Source organism: Anolis sagrei, chromosome 5 (assembly GCF_037176765.1).
Source record: "Anolis sagrei isolate rAnoSag1 chromosome 5, rAnoSag1.mat, whole genome shotgun sequence".
Taxonomy (NCBI): Eukaryota; Metazoa; Chordata; class Lepidosauria; order Squamata; family Dactyloidae; genus Anolis; species Anolis sagrei.
Genome location: NC_090025.1, coordinates 47,693,674 through 47,718,328, shown reverse-complemented (window position 1 = coordinate 47,718,328; position 24,655 = coordinate 47,693,674). Strand labels below are relative to the sequence as shown.

At 40.1% G+C, this 24,655-nt stretch overlaps 1 protein-coding gene across 1 annotated transcript in view; it reads left to right on the top strand.

Moving 5' to 3' along the window:
- SLC10A7 (solute carrier family 10 member 7) overlaps positions 1-15,038 on the top strand; it is a 175,630-nt gene extending 160,592 nt beyond the window's left edge. The window contains exons 11-12 of the mRNA XM_060778873.2: positions 6,253-6,398; positions 10,569-15,038. Of these exons, the coding sequence (XP_060634856.1) occupies positions 6,253-6,398; positions 10,569-10,613 (191 nt within the window). The 3' untranslated portion in view covers positions 10,614-15,038. The remainder of the gene's footprint in view (positions 1-6,252; positions 6,399-10,568) is intronic.
- Positions 15,039-24,655: the final 9,617 nt, after the last annotated feature.

The following is a 24,655-nucleotide window of genomic DNA, read 5'->3' as shown; positions in this document are numbered from 1 at the left end:
AAAAACACAAAAAAATTACATTCCTGAGGGGCATTTTAATCACAATTTCAAAGCCACTTGAAACTAGTAAATCTGCACTTAGTTTTCGGTGTGCCAATGTTGTGCATGTAGCAACATGATCAAATATATTTATATGGTCAGCAAAAAGTGTCTGTATTCATTAGATGCAAAAGCATCTTGTAGCACCTTTCAGACTAAGAGAAAGTAGTTAATAGGATATGTTTTCACAGTTGCATGTGATGAAGTAGTCTACAAAAGCTTACGCTACCAACTCCTTCCTCTCAGTTAGTTTTAAAGCTGCTTTGTGTACTGATATTCCAGACTAACACAACCACATCTTTCAATTCTGTACATATGTAAGGGAGGGTTTATCTTCTTCTACCTTGAAGCTGGAAAGTAAACAGGAGTTAGAGACAAGCCTAGTATCAATCCAGAGCCTGGCACTTTGAAAATAGAGGCAATCTCAAGTGTCCACACTGGCAGTTGTGGCTCAAAGGAACAATAATATCTTGCTGCAAAACAGAACAGAACTGTGGAGGTTGCATGCTTTTGTCACTTTTCTTTGTACAGTGAACACAAAGTAGTGTAATTGAAGGGTAATGTTATTTTATTCCTTCCTTCCTTCCTTCCTTCCTTTTTAGTTCTAGTTATCTAAATGGGTTGTGGCCCATTGCAATCATGTACAATCCTGTCTATGCACAAGACACTTTCCACGGCGACAAGCCTGGGATTACTGCAGTTTATATAGTCCAATGGATCTATTCTTCTAGCAACAAAAATACAAGAGACCACAAGGAAATAACTGTAAAAGTCACTTTTAGCGAGTTCACCTGTTTTTTGTATAATCATCCTCCCTAGTCAAATGTGGACTAGGCAAAACTATAGTTAGGTGGATCTGTAATTGGTTAAGCAAACAAACCCAAAGGGTGTTCACCAATGCTTCTTCTTCATCCTGGAAAGAAGTGACGAGTAGAATGCGCAGGATTCCGTCCTGGGCCCGGTCCTGTTCAACATGTTTATTAATGACTTAGATGAAGGCTGAGAAGGCATGACCATCAAGTTTACATATGACATCAAATTGGGAGGGATACTCCAGAAGACAGGAGCAGAATTTGAGAGATGGACCACCTAGCAAAATGAAGTTCAACAGGGACAAATGCAAGATACTCCGCTTAGACAGAAAAAATTAAAAAGATCTTGGAGTCCTCATGGACAACAAGTTAAACATGAGCCAACAATGTCATGCAATAGCAAAAAACAAAACAAAAAAGAAAACCCGAAACCCGATGGGATTTTGGCCTGCATAAATAGGAGTCTAGTGTCTAGATCCTATTTTGCTTTGATCAGACCACACCTGGAATACTGTATCCAATTCTGGGCACCACAATTGAAGAGAAATATTGACAAGCTGGGATGTGTCCACAGGAGGGCGACTAAAATGATCAAGGGTCTAGAGAACAAGCCTTATGAGGAGCAGCTTAAAGAGCTGGGCATATTTAGCCTACAGAAGAGAAGGCTGAGAGAAAACATGATGGCCATGTATGTGAGGGGGAGTCATAGAGAGGAGAGAGCAAACTGGTTTTTCCTCCCCTGGAGACTAGGATGTGGAACAATGACTTCAAGCTACAGGAAAGGAGATTCCATCTGAACATTAGGAAGAGCTTCCTGACTCTGAGAGCTGTTCAGCAGTGGAACTCTCTGCCCCGGAGTGTAGTGGAGGCTCCTTCTTTGGAGGTTTTAAAGCAGAGACTGGATGGCCATCTGTTGGGGGTGCTTTGAATGCGATTTTCCTGTTTCTTAGCAGGGATTTGAATTGGATGGTCCACGAGGTCTCTTCCAACTCTATGATTCTATTATTTTAAAGGAGAAAATTATGGCAAGCTATTCTTCCACAGGAAAGTTTTGCACACCCACCCACTCTATGTCTGTGTTGTAAATACATAACTTTATCTCTTCCTGTTCTGCTCACTGTGTGTCTGTAAATAAGATGCATATGACTGTGCAGATACAAGTGGTTTTGAGTGTGATTCAGTAATATAACACTTGATTCTAAGATAAACTGTTGGTAAATGTCTGCTTAGGGAAAAGAAATCTTAATGTTGACATTAGTTAAGAATGGCATCTAGCAATAATTTGAAGAATCTGATTTGTATGAGGGAGAACAAATGTTTTGATATCCACAAAGAAAAGTTCTCTGCAAGCAGCAAGTAAGACATGCTACGGCGAGGAAAGTACAGAAATTCAGGGAGTATAACATATTAAATCAAGAGTGTGAGTGGGGAGGGGGAACCTGAGCTCCTGTTTTCACTGTTTTATCCTTTCCATCCTGGGTATTAGATAAAAGAAAACTCTTGGCCCCTTGCTAGGAAAAGAAAGCTCTTACTTGAAGTTCTTGCTTGGCAGATGTCAGTTGAAAGCTCTGCGATAGAATAGGCTGCAATGTCAAACTCTGTTGGGTAATTTTAGACAAATGTGTCATGTGTGACATGGAAATATGGCGTGCTGTACATTAGTGATTTCCCAAGTGTTTGGATCAGGTAGTAATGTGCTGAGAAAGTGCTCTTTATCTATCCTCGCTGTGTACTTGTACAGCAGTGGGGAAATGCTTTTGGTAGAAATTACTTTAGTCAGAAAAAAGAATCCATTTACAATGTGTGCTTCCTAACATCTTTCAGACAATGCATTGTATTAAAGAGGCATTTTTGATTAATGTTTTATAAACATTTTTCAGCATGACAGCTTAAAGTCCCTGTAAAATTGCAAATGCGTGCAGAGTGCTCACTTCCATAAAGCCAAATGCCATCTCCTTAAGCCTGCTTGGATCCTGTCAACCATGGTGACACAGAATCAGTACCTTGGAGCATTAAAATGTACTTGCTTCATTTTCTGTGGCTTCAGCGATGGAAAGAGACCTAAATTTAAATGTCTTTGAAAATGCCTCCATATCTTCCATGGGTTTGCTATATATATTGTAGGTGGCCATGTGTATTTATTTATTTGCGGTATTTGTATACCGCCCTTCTCAACCCCGAAGGGGACTCAAAGCGGTTCACAGTGTTGGCAACAATTCAGTACCATGTAGTGAAGTTCAGCATACTGCTTCCTTAGGGTCTTGCTTAGAAGGGGAGCACAGGGAGCGATTGCAAGGAGAAAAGGTGAGGGAAATATGTGGTTACCTTGGGTACCATCAGAAGGGCTAATAGTTTTCCTTGGATGTAGTCTTCCTTGAGCACAAGTAAATTAGCTTAGCTGTAGGGCTATCCAAGATAAGACCTTGCAGTAGAAGTGGGATGTTCAATACAGAAAACTTGAACTAGAACTACAAATGCTCTGAGCCAACCTTCTGTCATTGGTTGCTTGTCCATTTTAAAGTCCCTTTCAAACTAAAAGGTCTAGTCCCCTTTTTTGCATACTCCTCTGGAGAAAGCAACAAAATGGAAAAAGACTTGTACTGAAGATCACAGCATGATCCTATGCTTTGTCTCTCTGAGTCCATGAAACAAAAAACAGCTGAAACATTGTTGAAGCCTGAGTTGAACTTCTTCATTCTACATGCTTGTCTTCCATTGAACCACCCAGCTAGGTGTGATTATATTAGAAATCCAGTTTGAACAGTAGGTCCAACTGCTTTCCCTAGAAAACTCTTAAAACAGCCCTTAAAAACAGATAACCTCAACAACAACAACTTTTTCTTATATCCCGCCACCATCTCCCTAATAAAATAAATCACAGTATAAAATACAATTGTTTTGTTTGTGTTTTTTTTGTCGTGTCAGGAGTGACTCCTGGTGTGAGTGAATTGGCCGTCTGCAAGGACGTTGCCCAGGGGACACCAGGATGATGTGATGTTTTTATCATCCTTTTGGGAGGCTTCTCTCATGTCCCCACATAAGGAGCTGGAGCCAATAGAGGGAGCTCATCCGCCTCTCTCCGGATTTGAACCTGCGACCTGTCGGTCTTCAGTCCTGCCGGCACAGGGTTTTAACCCACTGCACCACCAGGGGCTCCGATACAATTGTATAAAACATGTAGATATATAAAACAACAACTTAAGACGCAATTAAAACAGCACTCGTTAACCAATGGCAGTAAGATACTGTAAACATGGCCAGGATGTAAAGAATAGGACAAGCGAATGGGATAAGTGTAGAGCTGTAACTATGGAACGAGGTGATGGGATGAAGTGCAAGGTTGCATAACTATTGCGTAGAACAACTAGGAACTAGGCGTTCTCAAAAACTTGTTTGAATAACCAGGACTTCAGGTCACATGACAGATGTATGGCTGATCTAGTGAAACAACATGATCCGTTTTCTAAAATTCAGTCTTTTCAAAAAGTGTCCTTGTGTGTTTCAATTGATGATTCTGTTCCTATCACGTGCCTTGACATCAGATGCGTGCGTTTGAAGTGAAAAAAAAACTGAACAGAAGAAACAAAGATAACCAGATCCTTTTTGCTTAGCATCTTATTTCCTGCCCATTTTAAAGATTTAATTTTATTTTCTGTGCTTTCCTATTTTGACTATCATGGCACCTGTTTTTATCACTGCTGTTTGAAATATATATCATGTTCCAGAGTTACAATAACAAACTGTGGGATGAAATATCCAGGAGGAGCTTTTCAAACAATCATACAGTGTCTCCTGGATGAAAGTCAGCAGAATCAAAAGAGCATACAAACATTTGTGTTGTTTCTCAAGTAACATCATTTTCCTGCTTCCAAGCTTTTTAAATTTTCAAGCCAGTCAGTTGAAGGGATTGTAAATACTAGGGTTATCCAGAAAGTAAGGTTACAAGGCACGTAGATCTCACAGGGAGAAAGCTGGTATCCCTGCTGTGTAGCAGAAAGCCATCAGAAGCAAATGAGCCGTGCCAGTCGTCAGTAGCTCATCGACTGGTGTTGTGGTGAAGGTTAGAGATGAGCATGCTCATTCCTTTTCCCTCCAAGTGCGAAGTTTGCACTACCTAAATGCTAAGGGCATGAATGCCACTGTGATTCATTGCAAAATCATTTCAGTTTATGGAGAGGACGTAATGTCAAGACAGCATATGATAAAATTGATGTGGAATATATTGTGAGACATGAAGAATCTTCGCAGAGCCATCCAAAACAAACGTTGTGAGATGCTGATGGTGGGAGTCTATCTCCTTCATGACAATGCACGTCTGCACATTGCTCATGCAAACAAGAGTTGTTGACTTCATTTGGCTGGGATGTTTTAACCCACCCCTCTCACAGCCTCGATCTTGCACCCAGTGACTATCATTGTTCACTAAATTGAAGGAACATTTAGATGGAAAACATTTTTCCAGCGATTACGAGGGGAAGATTGAAGTGACAAACTGGCTATAAAAGGTAGAGGGAAACTTGTATGACACAGGCATCAAAAACTTGTCCCATGGATGACAAAATGTATTGAACTGAAAGGTGATTGTGTGGAAAAATAATGTAATACATATGCTACAATCCATGTAAGTTTTATTAAAATATATTCATTATTTGTATTTTAAAAAAAAATGCTACCTTACTTTCCGGATAACCCTTGTACATGGTGTTTGATTTAAAGGTGTTTCATAATTTTAGATTTTAAAAAAACCACTGAATTAAATTACAATATGTTTTCAGAAACTGCAATGTTACTGTATACCTTCCTTCTTGGCTCTGATGAAGAATGGTTCAGAAAAAGTGTTTTGTATGTTAAACTGAAATAAGTGATTGATGATTGACGCATAGCCAAACTTTGCTAACAAGAATCTCTTACCTAATTGATTGCAATCCCTTCTTTATCAGCCCAGAAATATAAGAATCTTTTACTGAGAGGAGACAGTGTAACATAAATGTGTGGATTGTAAATAGCCATGGTCATAAGTAATTTGGCACAAAGGTCATTAGAAGCAAGTATTGGAAGAATCTATATGCCCTGCAGTTGTCATTTAGTGGTGTACATACTTGCATTGAGTCCCAAAGGATGGATAATTTGTATTGTATATGGAATCTCTATAGTATTCTTGGTTTCACCTCTTTTCCTCAGAATGGGATGATTGTGTACTCACTCGTGTTCCTCTGCCTCTTACAAGGCACTTCTGTGTCTTCAATCTTTGTGAACTGCCTTTTGGTAAGAAGAGGGCGGGAAGGTCTTTTTCTTTGAAATCCTAGTGAAATGTTTTAAAAAAGTAAAATGCTTCTCTGTGATCCTCAACACAGAAAACACATCAAAGCATTCTTAAATTCAGCTGTCTTTTTGCCCACAGGAATACCAATGCTGAAGATCGTCTTTGAAGGCTATGAGCACCTATCCTTAATTTCTGTCCCTTTACTCATCTATCACCCGGCTCAGATCCTCCTAGGCAGCGTCTTAGTGCCGACAATAAAATCTTGGATGATTTCTAGACAAAAGGTAAGAATTGGTGACTATAAAGCCAAATTACTTGGACTGCAATTCCCACTGGCCCTCATCGACGTGGCCAGCATTCAGGGATGATAGATGGAATCCAAAGATTCTGAAGCGCATCAAGTTTAAGAAGGATGGGTTACATTGTCAGAATTAGCCCTATCAATCATATCAATCTATAGAGTGGGAAATCAGGCTTGGGTTTGAAAAAAATGTGACCTGTCATGAGGATTAAAAGAATACATCAGTTAATGGGGCCTGCAAGCATGTCCAGAGAGACTCATGTCATTCCGCCATATTTCCCCATTGTTATCATGCATTGCTTAACATGAGCATAAGTTGATAAAGTAATTTGAAGATTAAGTGTATGATTTTCCTCAGCATAGATGAGAGCAGTTCCCAAAAACCTTGTAGACAGGAATACACGGTGGGAAGGGAATTTTTTTTGGGGGGGGGGGGGAGCTTTTTTGAGAAAATTTCCCTGAGAGGTTCATAGAGTCTTCTCGGTTTCACTCATTTCCAGCCTAGCTGTAGCTAAAAGATATTTAATTAAAATACTACAACAGTAACACAGTGGATTAAACCACAAGCTGCAGAAAATCTTACCAACCAGAAGGTTGGTAGTTCAAGCCATGGGTCGGGGTGAGCTCCCGCTGTCAGCCCTAGCCTCTTCTTTCCTAGCAGTTTGAAAACAGTAATGTGAGTAGATCAATAGGTATCGCTTTGGTGGGGAGGTAAAAAGGCATCCATGAAGACATGCCAGCAATGTGATCAGGAAGGCATCCACAGACATCAAGCTTCTCGGCATGGAAAATAGAACAACAGCACCTCCACATGGCCAGGATTGAGCACAGCCTTCAGATGCCAGAGATGGAAAAAGATAGGAAGCTTTTACCTCTGTTTATATACTTTCTGTCTTTGTTAATTTATAACGGCATTGAATGTTTGTCGTATATGTGTTCTGTAATCTACTCTGAGTCCCCTCGGGGAGATAGGTAAAGATTTTCCCCTGACATTAAATCCAGTCGTATCTGACTCGGGGGGTTGGTGCTCATCATTTCTAAGCTGAGGAGCTGGCATTGTCCGTAAACACATCCAAGGTTATGTGGCCGGCATGACTGCATGGAGTGCTGTTACCTTCCCGTTGAACCGGTACCTATTGATCTACTCACATTTGCATGTTTTTGAACTGCTAGGTTGGCAGAAGCTGGGGCTAAGAGTGGGAGCTCACGCTGCTCCCCGGATTAGAACCCGCACCCTTTCGGTCAGCAGATTCAGCAGCTCAGCGCTTTAACCCACTGCATCACTGGGGGCTCCTCGGGGAGATAAAGCAAAATATAAATAAAGTTGTTTATTATTATTATTATTATTATTATTTCAATAGGATAACATCACAAATGTCTCACTATCATTCCAGAGATAAAATTGAATATCAAAAATGTAAGATGCAATGATCTAACCATTTGTTTGACAGCTCAAATGATATTTCCCAAGACAAAACTTTGTGAGTCCAACCGTGGAGCCCAAAAATCTTCCCCAGTGGGACCCTTCCCTGGCAATGCTCGTTTCACCCATCTTTTCATTCACCCAGGCAGGAAAGTTTCAGAATATCCAATATGAACCGTTTTATTCCCTCCCCACAAACAGCAGGGGGTCTGCTTCTTTTCTCTGAATGTGCCCATGATTGGCCTCCAATCAGGGCTTTTTGAGCTTAATCAGTCTACAGTGCCTGGCAGGTTTATTTTGATCATTTGTCATTTTGCCATGCAAATCATCTTCTTCTGGTCTTCTAGGTTATCTTCCCAAGCATATATTTTTTCTAATTATATGAGAATATTATTATTTTTGTAAATCAGGAAGATTTTGTTGTTGCTGTTTTTCAAGAACAATAATTACAATAGATGTTGGTGTCATGCCTGAATAATGGTCTCCTGCTTTGAAAATAAACATGTCATCTTCACCTTGATGTTTATTTTCTATCAACACTTGGCTTCATGTTGGCATTTCTCTCATGGTGGAAAACTGTTATCCAGGCACTGCACTCAGCTCCACTGACATCCTTCCTTAATTATGATACCAATATATGATCGCTTCATGGAGCAGGATTTAAATATTTAGAAGTTCATCAAGAAGAGGCAAGGAGTGCAGCAGAAACTGACACACACTGAAATAAAAGATATTATTTGCCAAACGGCATCTGAAATCTTTACCTTCCTTCCAAATATAAGTAAAATTAACCCCAAGGCAGAAAGGTAGCAAAGCCATCTTGCAGTCTTTGCTTGAGTGATATTGTCTGTTGTAGTTAATCAGTCTGTTTTACTTCCATTCAAGAATCTGTATTGCCAGATTTTTTTTCAAAAAGGAAATGGACATTACACATTATGTATTGTTGTATCTTGCTTCACAATTAATTGAGGACTGAGATCAGCCCACACCATATGAATTTTCCATTAGTATCAGAAGTTGCAGAAATCTCAAAACATGAAAGCAGTAACAACTTTTCCTATTTATCCATATAGTATCGATTATTACAGTTTTGCTTTTGCTGTTTTAACAAGAAACTAACAGAAATTTGCGCTAGTCAAGACCTATCCAACTGCTCTTTGATTAGACCTTGCAGTGAAATTGGAGTCACCAAAGCTCAGTAAACAAACAAAGAAGGGAATGTTTTTTTTAAAGACAATGTGTTTGAACAATTGAGAACTGCTATCTTCTTTTTTCCATTTGCAAGAAGACTCTTTCTCTACCTGTATTGCCCTATTGGCTCTACTCTCGAGAGAAGCTATGCCTGCCTTAGATATCCAGTGAGCCAGTCTCTTGTATTCTCCAGAAAGGAACCAAAATGTGCCCATAAAGTATTTGTAATGGGAAATGATAATCCAGGACTCTAGAAGAGTACAGCAGGCGGTTTCTAGTTGTATCTAAAAATTACCAGACCTTTGGTGTCCACATTATGTCAGATGTGCAATTCAATTTCCTGACTTCGGGAATTCCTGCGGGTGGAAGTTGAGCTCAGAAAGTGGCAGAAAACAAAGCAATTCCATATCTTTAAGTATAAGAGCATGAGAAAACATAAAAATTTATATGTTGCAGCTACAATTGGGGATATGCTCCAAAAAGTAACTTTTCCAAGCACTGTGAAGCAGTGATGTAAACTCTAGAAGAAGGTGTTCACACATTGCAGTCCACACATATGTCCATATGTTGATTTATATATCTATAAGGGATATGCCCCTGAACTTTGGGTAGATAAGGGAAACCATGAATAATTGAAATCATAGAATCATAGAGTTGGAAGAGACCTCATGGGCCATCTAGTCCAACCCCCTGCCAAGCAACAAGAAAATCACAATCAAAGCACCCCTGACAGATGGCTATCCATCCTTCTGTTTAAAAGCCTCCAAAGAAGGAGCCTCCATCACAGTCTGGGGCAGAACAGCTGAACAGCTCTCACAGTCAGGAAGTTCTTCCTAATGTTCAGGTGGAATCTCCTTTCCTGTAGTTTGAAGCCATCATTCCGTGTCCTAGTCACCAGGGCAACAGAAAACAAGTTTGCTCCCTCCTCCCTATGACTTCCCCTCATGTATTTATACATGGCTATCATGTCTCCTTTCAGCCTTCTCTTCTGCAGGGTAAACATGCCCAGCTCTTTAATCCTCTCTTCTTAGGGCTTGTTCTCCAGACCCTTGATCATCTTAGTCACCCTCCTCTAGACACATTCCACCTTGTTAAATCTCCCTTCAATGGCGGTGGCCAGAATTGGACACAGTATTCCAGGTTTGGTCTGACCTGGATCATGACTTCCCTGGATCTATACACTAGACTCCTATTGATGTAGGCCTAAATCCTGTTGGCTTTTTTAGCTGCCGCATGACGTTGATGGCTCATGTTTAGCTTGTTGTCCACAAGGAAAGGTGTATGATTCCAGAATACTATAGATGCATACTGGAGGGCCTAGAAAATGCCTAGAGAGGACATGTTTTTCAAATCAATGAAACCATGGATACTGAGGCCATGTTGTATTCCTGGGTATTTCAGCATCAAAATGTGTGGCCAAAGCAGGGGCCTCTCACAACTACCTTAGAAAGCTTTTCGACACTTGAAAGCCACAACTTTAAAAGTAAATGATGTTTAATCCTGCCTTTATAATAATGATGCTTTGTTTACTGTTTGCAGGCACTGAAATTAACAAAGCAGCCCAAGGCACCCGTGAAGGTATAACAATAGAAGAGGTCCAACGAATGTATATATGTACTATTTTGTACATACACAGAGAGACAATTTGGAAGACGGGCATATTCGAATGTCGCTTCAGCACTTAACATTATTTTTATAAACACAAATATATTTAAAATATCTATGAAAGTGCCTTAAAATATATTTGACAAAAAACATTGATTCCAAAATCAGATGGCTGGTTACAATAAGAGGTTGCACACAACTGGGTGTGTGTGTGTGAGGTGTGAGTTTGATTTTTCTTCCTGACTGAGTAGTGAAAGACTGGAGCTTCCGTCACCACCTCAGAGGCATTGAGTGCAATTCCACCAAGTGTTTCTCTTACACCCTTCCCATGGAACCAAGCAAAGACTGGACAGGGGTTGTGCTTTGTGCCGGAGAGTGCAAACCATTCACACCTGTGTGTTGGTCCCAGACAAAACAAACGGAGGACTATTCTCTTGCGATTAGTTGCAGGAAAGCAGTTCGTGAAGTTCCAGTCAAGACTAACTTGAATTTCTGTGTGATTCCATAACCCTCTCAACCCGTATGATTGTGACATGCCTTTTTCTTCTGAGTTTGTGTACACTCAGCATGGGGCCATCCGTTGGAAAGGAATTGAAAAGCATAAATTATTTGCATTTGTTGACACAGTTGTCTAGACATTCCTTCAAAGCTAACTGTTTCTCAAGACAATTCTCTCAGTTCCATTTTTATGATATTGTGGCATTGTATGTCTTAAATGCGCCATGGGTTTCTTCAAAGAGACGGGTGCTTTAGGGTAGTGCTTAGGGCAGTAAGGAGAAATCGGTGATCTGAAAGCACCGCTGTAGGGGTATTTTAAATATATATTATTATTACTGTTATCTCAATCTGAGTGTAAACGTTATCCCCTCTTTTCCCCAAAATGCAGTACTCTGTGCTCTCTAGCAAAAGAAGAATATTTGTCATTGCCATTACAAGAACAATTTCCAAGATTTACAAAACCCTGTTGTTTGTTGCCCAAACAAAAGCAAGAGAGGGTGGATAATATTGACATTTTCGTGACTAGTACGAATATCTATATTCTAAAGCGAAGCACATTTATGAAGGGCAACGGTTTATGGTTAATTCGACAATCAGGTATATCTTGTGGGGAATTTTTTTAAAAAGGGATTGATTTTCTTTACTTGTTTTTAAGAAGGATCAAGAAATAACTAGTATGATAATGAATTTAGAAGAGGAAAACAGGGGAAAGGGATTGCAATTTACTACTTCAGTAAACAGTATGCCTTATTTTTTAAGACGTCGCCATTAAGCTAAACAAGATGGCGAGAAGCAAAGGCACAGATACAACCTCAGCAGTTTGGGGGCCATGTGCTGTCAGACACAAATTGTTTGTGCATCTGGGAGCTGAGGCGAAGATATTGTATGTCAAATTGCACATACAACAGATAATAATAACGCAGTGGCCAGACACTTTCACTGCCCCAGCATCAGTGTATCCACAATCTGGTGCAAGCAGAAAAGCCTTACTGAACCACAGTGGCATCTCCACTACCTGTTGTATGCATATGCTCCAATTTTCATCAGAGGAGAAAGTAGTGGCAATGTGGTATGTATCTCCTATCCGAGGGCAGCTGTCTATAGAGTTTGCCTGTGTCTGCTTTAGAGTCTGTTACTTTTTCAATGGATAGGCACTAGTCATGTACATTCGGGACTTACCTTGATTCTTTTCGTGACCCAGCTTTCTGCAGGGGCCCCGATCCATTTTCGTCTGAGCCTCCCGAAATCAGGAAGTCAGATTTTTGTTTTTTGTTTTTGGGGCTGAAAGATCTATTTTCTTTCGGCCCATTATTGGGGGGGGGGGGGGGAGGCTTCACCCGTAGGCCCAAAGGACCCAGGCCTATGGGTATAGGCTTCCTGGCCTATGTGCCCAGGCCTCACAGGACCTGCAGCCGAGCTCTGAGTAAGGGGCGCTCCTTACTCAGTGCTCAGCTGCAGGTCCTGTGAGTCCAGGGTGCATAGGACCAAAGCCTGCACCCATAGGCCCTGGCGCTTTGGACCTAAGGGTGCAGGCTTCCCAGCCTACATGCCCGGGCCTGGCAGGGCCTGTAGCCTAGCACCGAGTAAGAAGCGCCCCAGGCAATCAATCTGAAAAGCAGGCTTGGAGCCGGTACCCACTCCCACCTGCTTTTTGTATCAATTGCATTTTCGTTCTAGGAGGGCCCTTTCCGTTTCATGCCATCCAAATGGACAGGACAAAACAGAAACATGAATCAAACATATGGGACAAATTTTTAAGCTACCCCTGTAATAGTGCCTTCACTCCAAGGATCCCACTGAAAGAATATCCAGTTCTACATAGATCTAATTTCCCACAGGAGGCTTAACCCCACCACCAAGATTTTTTTAACTGCCAGGAATGAATGGGATCTTGGTCTCAGAATTCCTCCCCATCCAGAAGGTGCTCTATGGCCAATTCCATTGAGGTGTGTGGGGTGGCTTGCTTTAACAAGAGCGCATGTGTGCATTTGACTGTACATGGAGCTCGGGGAATAACGGCATTGATTTTAACATGGTCACCTCTGTCCATTTCAGCGGAAAGAAAGAACACGTTCTTGGGGACTAGCATTCAGCTTTAATGTTGATTCTTAACTGTACACACAAGTTGAAAGGCGTTCCGCTCCCGCTTCCCTCGCAGTTTAATCATGCTTTATTGGGATTAACTGTCCTGTTCAGATAATTTTATTTGGTGCCAAGCTGAGGTGCCTTATGTTAGCAACAAATTGATATCAAATTGTCTCGTACTGATGTCAAAATGATAGACCGCTTTTGCAAAGTAAAGAGATTAGTCCTGAATGATCACGGTACACAATCTGGTAAAATTGTAAGCACCCATTAACAGGAATTAAGGTCAGTGAAGTTTAACATGCCAGCAAAAAGCCTAGTACATTCCTCCAATTAGATTGCCTCAATCATGTATAGGTGCAAATAGCCCATAATTGTAGAACGGTTTTATCACATAAGGGTTTTTTAAAAAAACAGTAGAGTGCATAGAGACGCAACCCAAACAAGTCACAAGCAGGGTCGTCTGCATAAGTGGATAAATATGTTTTTGCATGTAAATGACAAATTCATTTGATTTACTCTTGGTAGCTCATTATATAACACTTGACTCATTGATTTAAAAATACCAGCAGGCAGAAAGAAGAAGAAAACAGAGCATGTTTCCCTTTTATTCCCACATATCCTTTTCTGAGCCTCTAAAACACATTTATTTAATGAAGAAATCTTTTGGACATACAGTAGAGTCTCACTTATCCAACATAAATGGGCTGGCAGAATGTTAGCTAAACAAAAATGTTGGATAATAAGGCGGGATTAAGAAAAAAACCTATTAAACTTCGATTTACATTATGATTTTACAAATTAAGCACCAAAACATCATGTTTCACAACAAATCGACAGAAAAAGCAGTTCAATACACAGTAACGTTATGTAGTAATTACTGTTTTTACGAATTTAGCACCAAAACATCACAATGTATTGAAACAACTGTGGATCCATGCGGGAGGTAGACTGAATTAGATAATACAGAATGTTGGATGAGCGAAGGTTGGATAAGCAAGAGTCTACTGTAAAATATCAAACCGAAGAGTTTTGTGATTGGAGATTCGCAAACAGATTGTAACATATGGTGAATTTATCTTGTGGCAAGTTCTGAGGAAATGAAGGGATTTGTGGAAAGTGCAAGTGTTGCTCATGTGCAAATCAGATCAACTTTTCCTAGCTGTTACACATTGAACATTCCTGGCCAATGGGTCCCTATTGCTGCTAAGCATCTATCCATTTTGTCTGTTCTGTCATTTGAGTCAAGTCTGCTCTTGAACAGTCTCTACACTGCTACAGTTCCAACAGATCTACCTCGAATTACTTCAATACCATCAGCTCATTATTCTAAATTAATGATATTTGTTGCAGTGATTTCATTGATATTTTATTGTATTTAAGACTGATCTGGGGAATGATCCTGGGCTATCATGGCTTCTGGATCATGAAAGCCTAAATAATGTTTCATTTCTGTCACTTTCTGTTTAAATGAATGTTGGGTGAATTGTTTTCAATGATGGGTGAGTGGGGTGAAATGAAACAGAAGGACATTTTTTTTAGTTCATACTTAGTAAAACTTAATTGTTCATATCCAAAATGCGACATGTCATGTTTAAACACTGTTACGTTGTTCATTTCATGCCTTCAACTATAAAAGGAACTCACTGGGTGTTAGTTACAAAAGAAATAATAGGCTAATTTATGCTGCAATTTATTTTTGTAACATGGATCTTTCCTCCTCTTTTTTGGGGTAAAGTTTTCTTTTGGGTTTTTAAAAAAGCTTATATAAACTTTTTTTTAAAAAAATAAAAAAAAATAAAAACGACTGATTGAAAGCAATTTGTTTGTTTTCTTGTTGATTTGAATGACTAAGAAAGCTAAATGCATAGGAAGATGTATTTACCTTATTCCCATTCACACTAAGGTTGCTTTATTAGAACTATCCCAGGCTCTTAAGAATTCAGGACTCAAACCTAAGGCTCGGAGAATGTATCGTAGCAGTATCAGTAAGCACAATACATTAATTTTCAAGCACAATTTTAGGCAATGCTATTCAAATTAGCAACAGTTTAATAGAGCAGAAAATAATGTAGACTTACAAGTTTGTTTATTTATTATTATTTACTGCATTTGTATCCCACTCTTCTCACCCCAAAGGGGTCTCAGGGCAGCTCACAAAAAAGACACAATTCAATGCCACATATACATACATAGGATAAAACCAAACATATGCATTACATCCAAATAATTAAGACATATTAATCTTAAGACAAGTTAATGAAAACCATCCAATCCAAAAGCATATTCCAGGAACCATTCCGGTTGTAAATTGCTCTATTCCATAGTTACTTATTGCACTAAGAATTACTGTCTAAAGACTTGGTCCAATATCCATGTCTTCACTTTCTTTCCGAAGGTCAGGAAGAAGGGACCTGATCTAATTCCACTGGGAAGGAAGTTCCATAGCCAAGGGGCCACCACTGAGAAGGCCCTGTCTCTCATCCCCACTAGTCGTGCCTGCAAAGGAGGTGGAACTGAGAGCAGGGCCTCCCCAGATGATCTTAACCTCCAGTATGGTTCTTAGAGGGAGATACGTTCAGGCAGGTAAGCTGGTTCCAAGGTAGTGCTTTCACCTTAAGATTTTTCCTGTCACTGATATATTTCTGAGAACCCTATGTGAGGGTTGTTGTAGGTTTTTCGGGCTATATGGTCATGTACTAGAAGCATTCTCTCTTGACTCCTTTAGGGCAAATGTCAGAAAATTGGAGATAAATTGAAAACAGTGATTGCATTGCACAACTCTCGCCATATGGATCTTCTGGTCCCTGTATTCTTCATCATAGACTATTTTGGCTAAAACTGCTATGGGTTTCATTCTAGAAGGCTGCATAATTTAGGCAGCTTTGTGTTGACCATGCCCAAGAATTTATTTTTAGAAAATACTATGTGTTTCTACAATTACATCAAAACTGTGTAAAACTGAAAGACTCATTTGTTATTTGACATGATCTGTCCTATTAGAACTCCTTGTGCATAGGCAAGATGGAGGGACATCTGGAGGGAAGCAAAGAATTATAAAAAAGTGGACACAAGTCCAAACACGAATCAAGAAACATGAAAGGCACTGCAGACTAACTCCACCAGAGAAGTCAGCCATAGCAGAGCATTTGCTGGACCAACCTGGACACAGTATATTATTTGAGAACACCAAAATGCTGGACTACTCTAACAACTACCATGTCAGACTACACAGGGAAACAATTGAAATCCACAAGCATGTGAACAATTTCAACAGAAAGGAAGAAACTATGAAAATGGACAAAATCTGGCTACCAGTATTAAAAAAAACTCTAAAATTATAACAGCAAATAAAGAACAACACTCAAATACAGGGGAACTCCAGACAAGAAACAATCAGGGACAGCTAATCTCAACAAAGGATTCCCCCAGGCACTAACAAGCAACATCTAAAAATTGTCAGGACATCAAATGCTAATCAAGGTGGCCAACTGAAACATTCACACCTAGCTCCAACAGACAAGAGTTCTTTCTCCCACCCTGGACTTCCCACAGATATATAAACCCAATCTTCCTAGTTTCCAACACACCTCACAACCTCTGAGGATGCCTGCCATAGATGCAGGCAAAACGTCAGGTGTGAATGCTTCTAGAACATAGCCATATAGCTGAAAAAACCTACAATAACTCTGTTTAATGATCTATAGAAAAGTAATATTGGGTATTCCATTACTGAATAGTCAGAAAGTTATTCCCTCCTTATATTTAGGTGGAATCTCTTTTCCTATAGTTTGAATCCATTGCTCAGTGTTTTTGGTGCTGAAGAAAACAAGCTTGCCACCTCCTCAGTGTGACATCCTTTCATATATTTAAACATGGCTATCATGTCACCTCTTAATCTTCTCTTCCCCTGTCTCAACATCCCCAGTTCCCTAAGTCTCTCCTCTTAGGGCTTGATTTCCAGACCTTTTACCATTTTAATATTATGTAGTATATGGGGATGTAAGGCGTTGGTTCTACTCTTGTACAGGAAGCCTCCTGTCATATCAAAAACACCTTGTGAATATCCAGTTAGTTTCAAAAAAAGAAAAAAGGTTGTCAGGCCTCACAGGGGATTGCCACATGCACAGAACTAGCAGAACAGTTCTCTTTATTCAGACCCTTGTGGGTAAGATCCAAGGGCAGATCCAAGCATGCAAATTTGGATCAGAGTGAATTTCTATAGCCTTTTACCCAGCAGGGCTTCCTGTTCTACTAAAAGACCAAAGACACCGTGTTAATAACAACAGTAGTCTAAGTTGCCTCTGTAGTGCTGGAGAAGTCATTCCGGGTTTATAGCTAGTTGCTAATGAATAATAAAACACCTCCCAAGTGAACCATGTTGGAGGTGTGACAGGATTTCCAATAGGCAAAGACGCCTTTTCTGATGGGTGTTTAACTTCAGATGAATCCTCTACTTTGGCTCAGCAGTGACAAGGCTTGGGACTTGGGAGCAGTAATGCGTGACATCCTAGTACCGCAGTTTAAAACTTCCACTATCCTCACTGACACACTTTATGAACCAATTTGGGACACTTGCTTTCCTCGTTTTGGCTACACCAATTGTACTCAAACTGAAGTATGATGACCAAAGTTCTAATGCAGAGTATTTCTTGGCATTGACACTAAGAGGCTGTGACCAAACTTGGGAGATTTATGATTTACATTTTAGATTTTATAATGCAAATGTATTTCACAGATGGATCACCTAGCATAATTCAAATAATTCTTCTTATGAGCAGTGTCAAATTGTAGATAATAGATTCGATAGACAAATGGGGGGGGGGGGGGGAGAGAAATCACAGTTTTGCAGGTGGGAGGACACCAATAGCAAGTAATTCCTTTTCATTTAAACCAGTGGTTCCCAGCCTGTGGTCTGTGTACCACCAGTAGTGTCCAAGAACTAAAAGATGGTCCACGGCCTCACTGTTACTACACCTTTGCAACAAGTCACTGACTGGTCTTGTAAAACCCTCTCATAGTGCTGAGGCAACAGGGATGTCGGGAGGGGAGAGACTGACTAGGTTTGGAATCACTGATTTAAACACTTTACAGAAACTACTCAAATGTTGTTACTATGTAATAAACACTGTCATGCACCCCCAAAATCAGTAATTTGGATCACTGCTTCTTAAACTGTAAAGCAGGGGTCCTCAAACTAAGGCCCGTGGGCCTGATATAGGTCATTTACCTGGCCCTCGCTCAGGGTCAACCTAAGTCTGAAATGATTTGTAAGCACACAACAACTGCAAAAGTAGGCCCACACTTCCCATTGAAATATTTATAAGTTTATATTTGTTAAAATTGTTCTAGTTTTTTGCACTACAAATAAGATATGTGCAGTGTGCATAGGAATTCATGTTTGTTTGTTTTTTCAAATTATAATCCGGCCCTCCAGCAGTTTGAGGGACTGTTAACTGGCCCTCTGTTTACAAAGCTTGAGGACCGCTGCTGTAGAGCCTCACCCCAAATAGGGTGCCCTTCGCTCAAATAAGAATTTGGCAACAATAAAGGGTTTTTGAACACTACATAAGTCCATTGGCAACAATTTGCAGTGTTTATTTATAATTTTATTTACTGTATTTATACCCCGCTCTTCTCAACCCCGAAGGGGACTCAGAGCGGCTTACAGATTATGGCAACATTCAATGCCGCATCATACAACAAATAATAAATATAACACATCAAATTATAAAACAATTAAAACATATAAATGCAATAAAACATATTTTAAAAAGTTCCATCAGGGGAAGAATGAGATGCCAAACCTGGGTGGCAGTGTTCACTCAAGAGAGGGCTCAGGTGAATCAAGGGCCATGGCTGGAAGAAACAAATGCTGGTATCTCTGTGCTGACCCAAGGATGAAGAAATGGAGGCCAGTCAAAATAGAGCCCAGCAGCACCAAGTGGTCCCCAGAAGCTGAGTGAGTCCTTAGAAGCTGAGCCAGAGGCAGCAAGGGAAAGAAACGCTGCCCCTTCCCTCAAAGCCCCTGGTGATGGTACCTTCCCTTCTTGCTTAAGCTTGAGGCCCTGCGGGCATGGTTCTTTTTATGCCCCAACCTCTGGGGCAAGCAGGTGTTACTGTTGGCCTTGAGCTACAGAGTCAGGGCCTTGGTTCTGCCAGGAGTGAGTCCACAGGAGCTGAGCCAGAGGCATCAGGAAAAACAAATGCTGCCCCTTCCTCAATGCCCCTGGTGATGGTACTTTCACTTCTTGCTTAGGCCACTTGTTTACAATGGACTCTGCAGAAAATGCTTCAATTGTACTTCTCAAAAAGAAAAATCAGCCAGTTTAACAAGCCTAAACTGATTTATTTTCAGTATTTTATATATCTATATAACTATTGTTATGTCAAAATTTCTCAGGTGGAAAGGAGTCACACGTGGAAAAGGTTTAAGAAGACCTGGTTTGCACAACTGTTAAAGCTTCATATTCACAAGGAGCAACAGGAACAAAAATGTAAATGTAATTAACAACTAAAGCTACTTATATGGCAACTCACTATCTTATTTGTTCTCATAAACTAGTGTATCTTTTATGCATTTATAAGTTTCATGTAGCATTTTTAAAGAGGAAAACAAAAAGTTGAACCTTGTCCCTAACTGTGCTGCGAGCTGTGTTGTATTGTTTCTGGGTTGCTTTTGTCACATTACTGCCCTTTTAAAAAATAAACATGATCTGGGAATGCATTTGAATGGAGAAATTGAATGGCATTGTCGCATAAAATATCCAAGACTCTGCTGGAGAGGGGGAAGAAAACCCAGCAAAATACTTCACTGCCCACGGGCTGTTGCTGAAGGGAGCAGAAAACTAGTCTTGCTAATTCTTAGCTTCAGGGGGTTATTGTCTCATGTACAAAGTGTTTGCTCAGAACGTGGAAAGTGCCACTTCACACCCTGAAGGTAAACAAGATTTTATAATTGACATTAATTCCTTTGGATATTGTGACAAGCAGAAGCCAACCAACGGTTCCTTTGTAAAACTGAAAATTCCTCCATCCATTTGGGATGTCTTTAAAACACAGAAATGCTTAATGATAGTAAAGTGACCAACATCTGCTCATTCCCTGTGCCAAAAACAACAACCTCTTACCAGTTCAGATTTCCCTGGGTATTATTTTGAGTGTTGCACCAGCAGGGAAAGCAGGTTTTGGAGGGCCTCTGCTAGCATTTTCAAGTTTCTCCTGACTTACTTACTTAGGCGATCCCTCATTGTCCGAGTAAGATTGTCCTCCAAGTGCGGTGTCCTGTCGGTGGGTATATAGCTGACTGTGGAGCCCTATTCTTGACCCGCATGTTCTCCTGGAGTGAGAGCATCGGTTTCCAGGTGGAAGACAGTCCCAGTTGGGGTTGGCTTTACACACCTTCCTCTTGGTACGTTTTTCCCTTTCAATCTCGATTCTTGCCTCTTCAAATTCCACAGCACTGCTGGTCACAGCTGACCTCCAGCTGGAGCACTCATGGCCAGGGCTTCCCAGTTCTCTGTGTCTATGCCACAGTTTTAAAGGTTTTTAAGGTTTTAACAGGCTTTTTTCCTGTTACCCAACATTCCATTTTCCATTCTTGAGTTGGGAGTAGAGCAATTGCTTTGGGAGATGGTGATCGGGTATTCAGACAATGTGGCCAGTTCAGCAGAATTGATGGCGTAGGAGCATCATTGCTTCAATCCTGGTGGTCTTTACTTCTTCCAGCACTCTGACATTTGTCTGCCTGTCTTCCCAAGGGAATTGCAGGATTTTTCAGAGGCAAGACTGATGGAATTGCTCCAGGAGTTGAGTGTGACGTCTGTAGACAATCTCAATTTTACAGGCATGGTGACTATGGCCCCTTCAACACAGCTAAATAAAATCCCACATTTTCCGCTTTGAACTGGAATATATGGCAGTGTGGGCTCAGTTATTCCAGTTCAAAGCAAATATTGCAGGATTTTCTGCCTTGATATTCTGAGTGGCTGTGTGGAGGGGCCCTTTGAAGGTAAATCTAACTCTATTATTATTATTATTATTATTATTATTGTTGTTGTTGTTATGTTTACTTCATTTATATACCGCTTTTCTCACCCCTGGGGAGACTCAAAACGGTTTCCAGCATTTGGAAACTTATCTTGTGTTTTTGCATTTTTCATCTTTGGGATGAACAAAGTTTGACCTAATAATGTATAGCAAACTCCTAATAAATATCAGAAGCCTATCAACTGGGGGAATAAGAGATACAGTAGAAAGTGAGTATCGTTTCTTCTAAAGACAAAATAAAGTATTCTGTACTGTGCACATTTGCATTACTTGCTGTTGTGTACCTTCACATTGTTTCCATCTAATGACAACTATCAGAGGGCTTTCTTGACATGATTTGTTCAGAATCAGTTTTGCAGTCAATGTCAATAATTTCTAGGTTTTGGGTTAAAAAGAATAACAGCAAGAGAGAAGATACTTCTAGACTTAACAGTACTGCAAAAAATATATAGTTTTTTTCTGACATGTGTGTTAAATTGTGGAGGTGTCCATATTTCAAACCAAGCAAATTACTGTTTAATGAGATAGAAGGATCACTGTGATCTCTCCTCCATATTATCATAATCATGGCCAGAGAAATGTATGGCTTCTTGTCCTGAAATCATGTTTTTTAACTGTATGGCCCTGAGGCAATGGCTTTGCCCCATTTGGACTCTTTTCAAAAGAAGGAATCAATACCAGCCCATTGTGTCCCTAGATGAAGACCATCAATTAAGGAGAGATTAGCTGTGGGTGCAAAGGCAATCCAGAGGATTTCACGGTTTTAACAAAAGGTTGGCCTTGCTTTACAAGGGATTTTGTGCTTCCTACAGCCCTAGCTGAGAATGGCATAAAACAATGTGGATAAATAAGAAAAGAGGTCTTTAAAAATTTAGCCTATATGTCAACCAACAGATTAATCTGAGCACTTTTGATTGTTCTTTTGAACCAGAAACAACACTGAGGGTATATTTACTAAGATATGCAAAACCTGATTCTGAGCATTACACACTATGTAAATAAGTCTGCGATTTTTTTTCAATTCTGATCCATTTATTTACATTTATTTATTTACTTACTTTATTTTTATTCCACCTTTCTCCCCATAAGGACTCAAGGCAGATAAGAATAATATGACACAATGCAATACAATTTAAAAACAAGACAAATACAAAAAATTTAAAAAGTTACATATTTGTGTCATGAATATAAAAATTTAAAATGCAATGAAATACATTAAAATACAATTAAAATTACATTTAAAAGCTAAACATCACCCTCGAAATCCATTTCACTCTGCCCAGTGGTTTGTTGAAGATTCAAATAGGAGAAAATCCATTTTGAAAATTATTCTAAAACAGAGCTGGAAAGTAGAGGTGTGCAATTTGGACAAAAGGCATCCCGTTTTAGGGCCCACTGTCGGCTGACGCCTCATTCTGTTTACCAAGAAGTTAGTCAAAAGGGGAAGGCCAGGGTGTTGCTGCCATTTTCATTCAGCAAAGACTATGACAGGAAATTTGAAAGGCTCAATCCTCAGTCATTTTTAGGCCTACCTCAGTTTTAGACCCCATTTACAACTGCAGGCCTGCCAAGTTTCAAAACAATTCACCAATCTACTGATTTTTAAAAAATTATTTAAAGTTTTAACCATAACATTTTTAAAAAATAAAACAAACCTCAATAGAGGGTTTTGGGAATTGTAGTCGCCAGTTGTGTCCATTCTCAGCCAATCAGAGCATAGACACAACCAGGCCTTTTATTGGCTGAGAAACAGAGAGAGAGAGAGAAACTTCAACTCCCATTATGCTTTGAGAAGAACTCAGAGACTTTTCAATGATCGCCCCATGCAAGTGCTGCTGGAAAAGTGAGTTCCCAGCAGGGCCCTCTTTGGAGGATTTGCCAAGGAAACTTTCCAAAAAGAAATGGACAGACACTGCTTCTGCTGGGGAGGGAAAAAAGAGGAGGTATATTGCTATGCTGATCCCTGCCTCAGATATATTGCTGTGCTGTCACACACTGGGCCTGTGAAAAGGTCTGTAGACAGGATGTGTTCTGTATGCCCAATGGCACGCCGGGGGTGTCTTGGATTAGAGGCCCTAAAGATTCCCTAAACAAAGACTTTAGAAACTTGGAAAGTTTAACAAAGTTCTTTATTAGTGCTTAGGTCTTCAATAAATCAAACAAATACTTCAAGGCTTTGAATCAACTGGTGGCTTTCTTAATCTTGTCCACAAGGGACAGGCAACTATCTTCATGAACTGTTTCTTCACTATTAGGGAAATCCTTGACCTCTACCTGGGCAATCTGTATTAGGCTCTGTGGGCATGGGCCTCTACACCCGGTCCAAATTGTGTTATTGCTGCTGCGAGTGGTCCTTACTGAACAGAGTCCTTTTGTAGATTTCCAAGAGGAAAGACGGCCTTCAATTCCCAGCTGTGGGACTGAATTCTCCCCAGCAAAGGCTATGCTTCTCTGTAGAGCTGTGGGACTGAATTCCCCCCAGCAAAAGCTGTAAAAGACGAAGCTTTCTACAGGTGGAACTGATTCATGTCCTGTACGAAAGGCTTCTCTGTGTGAACTGAACTAGAGGTCCCCTTTTTCCCTCTTAAACCCAGAAAAAGGGGTGGAACTAAAGAACCTAATGATGATTGATGGGTCATTGGCCCTATACTTGCAAACCAAGGGAAGCCACCTTTTTGCAAAATGCATGGAACCTTGGATTACATGCAAAAACTCAAAGAAAGAAAAAGAAGTTGGAGCTCTTGGTACAGCCGTACCAGAACAATTGCAGACTTAACTCCTTTCGATAAAACTGATAAAATCCAACCCTCTTAATCTGTTTTGCCATGCTTTGCCGGTCCCTCCTCCCCGTTCTGTTTTCGGGGGTGATTTAAAACGGACCACTGAATATTACAAATCATTTTCATTCAAAGTTATTTGGGCCCAAGTCTAGTGGAAAGTGTGTATGAGAAAGAAAGCAGGGTAGGTGGCAGAAATTTTATGTAAATCAATCAAATTTTTGGAGTTCAGCACCTTAAAAAACTTTTCTCTTGAAATATTAAAATATATAAAGTTGTGCCACATAAACTACTATAGATGCTCTTAACACAACAAAAATATAAGATATTTGCTGATGTTGATGAAGACCCTGCTGCTTTCAAAATTACATTCTGCAACCAAAAAAAAGGGGGAAAAATTGGAAATATTTTCCCTACCCCTTATATTTTAAATGGCAGTTGCATTTTTCCCCTAATTTTTTTTGATAGGGACATGTATGAATTGAACTGAACCATCTTTTTCTTGGAAGAATTGCCTGAGTAGAGTAATACATTTTCCAATGGTGCCCTCTAGTGGGAAAGATACAGCCTGCAGCAAAACAAATGCCATGGAAATGTCTGATACATAGCAGG